The following is a 7,473-nucleotide window of genomic DNA, read 5'->3' as shown; positions in this document are numbered from 1 at the left end:
TTAGGAGACTCAGCGGTCTCCTTCATAATCTCCATGTGGGGGCTTTTGAATAAACTCTTGAGTTAGAAAATTCTAAGCCTTCTTCCCTTAAACCCCCACCCCACCCCACCCCCAACAGTATTATTTACAGAATTCACTTTAAAACTTATGACAAATATCGTACTACAACTTATCACTAAATTCATTACTCCCCCCCTCTCCCTTTAAACTTCTTAGCTATATATCTTCAGGGTCTCGACGACTTCTGGTTCTTATTTTCTTGACACACACATTGTCACTTCCCTGTTTGGGAAGAAAAATATCTCTTAAGTCATTTGAAAGAACAGTTTGTGTAATCAACTCTATTCTGTAAAAACCCAAATCCTTACAGGGTGCAATGCAGGCCTTTAGCTCCAGAAAACTAGTCTTGAAGTTGGCAGTGAGCTTTAAAATAGAGACTGTAAAAGCTGCCTTAAACTCTTACTATGTAAATCTTTAAAGTTAAATATTGTGTCTTGACAGAAAGGTTGGTAAGCTATTTTTAAGTTATAAACACATCATAAAAAGGAAAAAAAAAATTCCACATATGTTTTTCACTGATTTTTATAAATACCACTCAGAAAAAGTGAATTCAAACGTGTAATCAGGCTGAAGCCTTTTGGACCTTCTGAACAACTGGTGTGTCCAGAGGGGACATCACTCAGTGCTGGCTGAGCGTGAGCGGAGACCACGCTTGGGGCTGAATGTGAGTGGAGACCACGCTTGGGTTGCCGTCTTTGGGAGGAGGAAAGGACACCAGGCTGCTTCCTGAATGGGAACTGTTCACAGGGCTGTTTGTCTACGGACGCCTCACCCACTCTGTGCCCCAGCTTTCCAAGGGGACACCTCTGAAATCAAGCATTACCTTTCGGGAAGTTTGTTCAATCTCTAACCACACACTGAAGGCAGTGCCTGGAATCTTAGTACAGGAGTGCAGTGAGCACTCAGAAAGCACTAACTGGATAAATCCCCTGAAAGAAGATATCATCGTGTGAATTTACTATTCAAGTGGAATTCCCAAGCCACATCCACCTGAATACTGAGCCACAGAATATGGTTTAGACGCCTGCTTCTCATGCTAGTTTAACTGAGGGTTGGCAGCGTATTATCCCATTTGCTGCATCTGCTCTCGCAGCGTGGGCTAAACCTCTACTGACATAGTGTCTATGCTTAGAAAAAGAGCAACAGGAGATTACTAGCCTTCTGAAGACTGTGGGCACATCTCTTGGCACTCCGGGTCACTCTCTGCTCAGATGCAGTCTCTGAAGGGTTTCCTCGAGGGCGGACGCTAACCTTTCTGGATCTCGAACCCTTGGGGTCTGAATGTCCTGTCCCTTCTTTCTCTTCCTGCTTCTTTGCTGGGATGTCCACCCTTCCCTCCCTCGCTTTCTCTTCTGCAGCCTCAGGCAAAGGCGGCTGGTTCTGCCTCCCAGGTCTTGAGCGTGTCCTCCTCTCTTCAACTTTGCCCCCAGAGGCAGGCTTCTTGGCTCCATCTTCAGGGCTCTGGAGCTTCATCTCCTGGGAGGGCTGCACGGACTTCTTTTCGCTTCTCTTTATTTTCACCTTTTCTTCTGATATAAAAACCTCAGGTCTTTGCTCCTCTACAGAAATTTTAGCAGGACGCCTGGAACGCAGGGACACTCCCTAAAAAAATTCAAAAGACATCCACAAAATGTCAAGAATGAGGAATACAAATTACAAATCTCAACATGGAGAACATCATTTGAAAGTGAACTCAAAGGGGAATCAATTGCAACATTTGCCATTGATTCATATCCTAACATGCAAGTAAGTCTAAGCAAGTCAGGGGTGTACCTGTCAATTTGCTCCTACAGAGAAATCACCATTTCCACCAATAAACCCTAAGTAAGGAATTCAGTATGAACTCCAACCACAATGTCTGTCACACACATCAACGTGATTTTAACAAGCATTAAAAGGATATTCCAGGAAAACACCCCAATATTCAGACAGAAAATGATTTCCTAATCCTTCAAGTCATTGCTAGACCAGAAGAGGAAAATTTCAGTTTCTGGAATCCAATTTACAAACGTCTCTGACAACACGTATAGCTTCCCTACTGGCTTAGATGGTAAAGAATCTGCCTGCCATGCAGGGGACCTGGGTTCAATCCCTGGGTCGGGAAGATCCCCTGGAGAAGGGAATGGCAACCCACTCCAGTGTTCTGCCTGGAGAATCCCCTGGACAGAGGAGGCTAGCGGGCTGCAGTTCACGGGGTCGCAAAACGCTGGACACAACTAAGCGACAAACAGTTTCACCAACAGCCCCGACAGTGATGGTCTTCCCAGGACACACATACCCTGGGCGAATTGTTCCAATTGTTTAAGTACCGATGCAGATACTACTTGTACTCAGCCCTCCAGGTCTCAGTGTCTAGAACAAGGCAGGTCTGAGTTGCCCACTTTTTCTTGGCATAAAGCTCCATATCTTTGAAGACGAACATAGGAAGATCCCCTGGAGAGTGAAACAGCAACCCACTCCAGTCTTCTTGCCTGGAGAATCCCATGGACACATGAACCTGGAGAGCTATAGTCCATGGGGTTGCAGTCGGACACGACCGAGCAACAGCTCTGTAAACTCTAAGGGGACGCTTCCAGTTCTGCAGCTACTCCCTGTGTTGCCTGTGGACCCCGAGGGAAAGGGGACCCACACTTACGTCGGGGTTACATACAGTTGATAGCAAATTTATGCCAGAATGGAGAGCATCCACCCAAGGTGCTGTGCTGTGCCAAGTCATTCAGTCATGTTCAACTCTTTGCGACCCCATGGACTGCAGCCTGCCAGGCTCCTCTGTCCATAGGATCCTCCAGGCAAGAAGACTGGAGTGGGTCGCCATGCCCTCCTCCAGGGGATCTTTCCAACCCAGGGATCAAATCCGCATCTCTTACGTCTCCTGCATTGGCAGGCGGGCTCTTTACGACCGCCGCCACCTGGGAAGCCCACAGGGCACAGTCACATCACTCCTCCCATCACCTTATTCGGAGCCTGTGCGACTTCTTGTGGATCCGTAGCTTTAGCTTTTAGGTCATCGTTGGGCAGGTTTCCCCCAGGTTCAGTCCTTTGTGCCAAAGTCCGCAAGCTTCTCTTCTTCACTCCTGGGGGTTCAGGGGGCTCCCGTGTCTCCCTGGGGGCTGTCCTCTGCTTCTTCTGGAGTGGCCTCTCGTCCTCGGGGTCCTGGGCAGCTGTCACAGGGCGCAGTCTCTTCCTGCCTGTGACTCTTCCGTCTTCTCCCTGCTCCCTCTCGGGGGACGGGGAAACGCAACTTTCACCTGGGTGTTTTGCAGGCTCTCTGCTGCCCACAAGGTCTTCTGTGAATCTTACTTTAGGGGCCCTCAGGACTCTTCGGGATGTTTCTACAGGTCTTCTGTCTGCTGTTTGCTTTGAGGCTCTCTTGATGGCAGTAGAACTGCTTTCCAGTTCCTCGGCCTGATCAGGCTTTTGGAAGGGCTCCTGGAAACCGGCTGGGTCTTCCACCGTCTTCTCCTGAAATGCTTTTCGCCGACTCCTGACGCCAATGAAGTTTTCTGCTGAGTTCAGGTTCCTCCTTGACGTTTCCTTGGCCATCTTGATCTTGTTCTCATCGCCCACGGGTTCTGTGTGCGTCATTTCCCCTGGAGTCTGTGCAGGCCTGCTAAGCGCTGAGGGCTTGTCTACAGCCACTTTTCTTGGTGGTGACCTGAGCTGTTTCTGTCTACCTGTTCTCCTGGTGACTGGTTGTGCTGGTGGAGACTGGTGGGGCGCTGGAGCCATCATAACATCACTCACTGGTTCCTTGGCCCCATCTTGCTTTTGGAAGAGCTCTTTGGCACCGGCCAGGTCTTTCAGGGGTTGGGTCTTTTCCTTCAGTGTTCTTAGTCGGCTCCTGACCCCAATTACATTTTCTGCTGGATTGAGTTTCTGCTTTGAATTTTCCTTCAACACTCTGTTGTCTTTTTCATCATGTACAGGCTCGCTGTGTGTGGTTTCCCCTGGTGTCCGTGTGGGCTCTCTGAGCGCCGAGGGCCTTTCTATGTCCACTTTCTCTGGCGACGCCTTAAGTCGCCTCTTTCTGCTTGTTGGTCTGGTGATGGGTTTTGCTGGTGGAGACTGGCAGGGCATTGGAATGGTTGTAACATCACCCTCTGGCTCTTTGACCTGATCTGGGTCTTGGAAGAGCTCTTTGACGCTGGCTGGGTCTTCCAGGGGTTGGGTCTTTTCCCTCAGTGTTCTTAGCCGACTCCGGACTCCAGTTACATTTTCTGCAGGATTGAGTTTCTGCTTTGAATTTTCCTTCAACACTCTGTTTTCTTTTTCAACATGTACAGGCTCGCTGTGTGTGGTTTCCCCTGGTGTCCGTGTGGGCTCTCTGAGCGCCGAGGGCCTTTCTATGTCCACTTTCTCTGGCGACGCCTTAAGTCGCCTCTTTCTGCTTGTTGGTCTGGTGATGGGTTTTGCTGGTGGAGACTGGCGGGGCATTGGAATGGTTGTAACATCACCCTCTGGCTCTTTGACCTGATCTGGGTCTTGGAAGAGCTCTTTGACGCTGGCTGGGTCTTCCAGGGGTTGGGTCTTTTCCCTCAGTGTTCTTAGCTCACTCCGGACTCCAGTTACATTTTCTGCAGGATTGAGTTTCTGCCTTGGATTTTCCTTCAGCACTCTGCTGTCTTCTTCATCACGTGCAGGCTGGCCCCGTGTGCTTTCCCCTGGTGTCGGTGTGGGCTCTTCTTTGTCCACTTTCTCTGGTGATGACTTGGGCCGCCTCTTTCTGCTTATTGGCCTGGTGACCGGTTCTGCTGGTGGGGATGGGCGGGGCCCTGGAGCTATTGTAACATCACCGTCTGCTTCTTTGGCCTGATCTGGCTTTTGGAAGAGCTCTTTGACACTGGCTGAGTCTTCCAAGGGTTGGGTCTTTTTCTTAAGTGTTCTTAGCCGACTCCTGATGCCTATTACATTCTCTGCAGGACTCAGTTTCTGCCCTGAAGTTTCCTTCAACACCTTGCTGTCTTTTCCTTTGCCTACAGGCTCTGTGTGTGTATCCCCTGGCGTCTGTGTAGGCCCTGTGGACGCTGAGGGCTCTTCCATGGCCACTTTTCCTGGTGGTGACCTGAGCCGTCTCTGTCTGGTCGTTCTCCTGATGACTGGTTGAACTGGTGGAGACTGGCAGGACGCTGGAGCGATTTTTTTACATCACTCGCTGGTTCCTCAGTCTGGTTGGGGTTTTGGAAGGGCTCTTTGACCCTGGCTGGGTCTTCTGTGGGTTGGGCCTTTTCTTTAATGTTTCTTAGCCGACTCTTGACGCCAGTTACATTTTCTGCTGAGACCAGTTTCTGCCTTGAAGTTTTCTTACACACTTTGATGTCTTTTTCATCCTCTTCAGCTTCTCTCTGCATGCGTGTGGCTTCCTCTGGAGTCTGGGAGGGCCTCCTGAGTGCTGAGGGCTCTTCTACACCCACTTTCTCTGGCGATGACCTGAATTGTTTTTTTCTACCTGTTCTCCTGGTAACAGGTTCTGCTGGTGATTTACAGGGTATGGCAGGGGGATGGTCATCGATCATTATGGGTTGCTTTGCATGATCTGGGGTTTGGAAGAGCTCTTTGAAGCCACTCAGGTCTTCCAGGGGCTGGGCTTTCTCCTTAGTTATCCTTGGCCACCTCTTGTGTGCAGTTACGTTTTCTGCAGAGTCTGGTTTCTCTTCTGGAGCTTCCTGAGACACTGCAGTGCCTCTGTCACCATCTTCTGGTTCTCTGGGTGAGTGTGTGGTTTCCCCTGGTGTTTGCTGAGGCTTCCTGAGAGCTGAGCAGTCTTCCTGCCTGTCCACTGTCTTGGAAGGTGTCCTGAGATGCCCCCTTCTACCTGGTGTTATGGTGACTGGTTCTGGTTGTGGAGACTGGCAGAGCATTTGAGGGATACTGTTATCAGTCATTGGTTCCTTGGATTGACGTGGGGTTTGGAAGAGCTCTTTAAAGCCAGTCAGGTCTTCCAGGGGCTGGGCCTTTTCCTTAAGTGATGCTCTTGGCCGCCTCTTGCTTCCAGTTAAACTTTCTGCTGAGTCCAGTTTCTGCTTTGGAGTTTTCTTAAATGCTTTTTCTTCACCATCACCTGCTTGTTCTCCTTCTGAGTGCCTGGTTCCCCGTGGAGTCTGTGCGGGCCTCCTGAGTGCCGAGAGCTCCTCCTTTACACCCACTTTCTGGGGAGAGGACTTGAGTCGTCTCTTCTCACTTGTTGGTGTGTTGAATGGTTCTGCTGGTGGAGATGTACAGGGCATTGTGGTGAGTTTGTCATCAGTCATTGCTCCATTTGCACGATCTGGGGTTTGGAAGAGCTCTTTGAAGCCATCCAGGTCTTCCAAGAGTTGGGCCTTTTCCTGGGGTGTCCTTGGCCGCCTCTTGCTTGCAGTTGAATGTTCTGCAGGGTCTGGTTTCTCTTCTGGAGCTTCCCGAGACACTGCAGCGCCTCTGTGGCCACCCTCTGGTTCTTTGGGTGAGCGTGTGGTCACGCCTGGTGTATGTGTAGGCTTCCTGAGAGCTGAGCGGTCTTCCTGCATGTCCACTTTTTGGGAAGGTGTCCTGAGACTTCCGCTTCCACCTGGTGTTATGGTGACTGGTTCCAGTAGTGGAGACTGACAGAGCATCTTAGGGGTTTTGAGGACAGCCCTTGGCTCCTTGGTGTGATCTGGGGTCTGGAAGAGCTCTCTGAAGCCAGTCAGGTCTTCTAGAGATTGGACCTTTTCCTTAGGTGTTCTTAGCTGCCTCTTAATTCCAGGGTCCAGTTTCTGCCTCGGCGTTCCTGTGAATGCTTTGATGCCTTCAAAATCACTTGCTGCTTCTCCTGAGTGCCTGGTTCCCCGTGGAGTCTGTGCAGGCCTCCTGAGCACTGAGAGCTCCTCCTCTGTGCCCACTTCCCGGGGAGGTGACTTGAGTCGTCTCTTCTTACTGGTCGGCATGTTGACTGTTTCTGCTGGTGATTTATAGGGTGTTTTGGTGGTTTTGGCATCTGTCATGGGTTCCCTGGCTTGATCTGGGGTTTGGAAGAGCTCCTTAAAGCCAGTCAGGTCTTCCAGGGGCTGGGCCTTTCTCTTGGGTGTCCTTGGTCTCCTCTTGGCTGAAGGTACCTTTTCTGTAAGGTCTAGCATCTCTTCTGGAGCTTCCTGAGACACTGCAATGCCCTTGTCACCACCCTCTGGTTCTCTGGGTGACTGTGTGGTTTTTCCTGGTGTTTGTTGAGGTTTCCTGAGAGCTGAGAGGCCTTCCAGCACATTCACTTTTTGGGAAGGTGTCCTACTTGTGTTGACTGGTTCTGGTTGTGGAGATGTACAGGGTGTTTTGGTGGTTTTGGCATCTGTCATGGGTTCCCTGGCTTGATCTGGGGTTTGGAAGAGCTCCTTGAAGCCGGTCAGATCTTCCAGGGGCTGGGCCTTTCCCTTGGGTGTCCTTGGTCGCCTCTTGGCTGAAGGT

The 7,473-nt window shown here is 50.4% G+C and overlaps 1 protein-coding gene across 2 annotated transcripts; it reads right to left on the bottom strand.

Annotated features, from left to right (window-relative positions):
• On the bottom strand, positions 1–5,236 carry MKI67 (marker of proliferation Ki-67). 2 transcript variants are annotated; one of them, XM_070363953.1, is made up of 3 exons: positions 3,013–5,236; positions 1,219–1,662; positions 1–282 (listed from the first exon to the last, which is right to left on the bottom strand). In XM_070363953.1, exons 1-3 carry the CDS (start codon positions 5,098–5,100, stop codon positions 217–219), a joined length of 2,598 nt encoding a protein of 865 aa, XP_070220054.1. In that variant the 5' UTR covers positions 5,101–5,236; the 3' UTR covers positions 1–216. The 2 variants fall into 2 exon arrangements, with proteins under 2 accessions (XP_070220054.1, XP_070220055.1); XM_070363954.1 differs by lacking the exon at positions 1–282 and having other exon boundaries at positions 304–1,662.
• Positions 5,237–7,473: the final 2,237 nt, after the last annotated feature.

This window comes from Bos mutus, chromosome 26, assembly GCF_027580195.1.
Source record: "Bos mutus isolate GX-2022 chromosome 26, NWIPB_WYAK_1.1, whole genome shotgun sequence".
Classification (NCBI taxonomy): Eukaryota; Metazoa; Chordata; class Mammalia; order Artiodactyla; family Bovidae; genus Bos; species Bos mutus.
The sequence above is the reverse complement of the archived record's forward strand: the minus strand, read 5'-3'. Positions and strand labels throughout refer to the sequence as shown.

Bases quoted from the DNA above. Each gene is read 5' to 3' on its own strand.
- MKI67 (XM_070363953.1), bottom strand. From the start codon at position 5,100: ATGGAAGAGCCCTCAGCGTCCACAGGGCCTACACAGACGCCAGGGGAT. The intron at 1,663-3,012 runs GTGATGGGAGGA...GAATTTTTTTAG, and splicing joins TCGCACAGGCTCCGAATAAG to GGAGTGTCCCTGCGTTCCAG. The intron at 283-1,218 runs GCTAGTAATCTC...CTTCCCAAACAG, and splicing joins GTGCCCACAGTCTTCAGAAG to GGAAGTGACAATGTGTGTGT.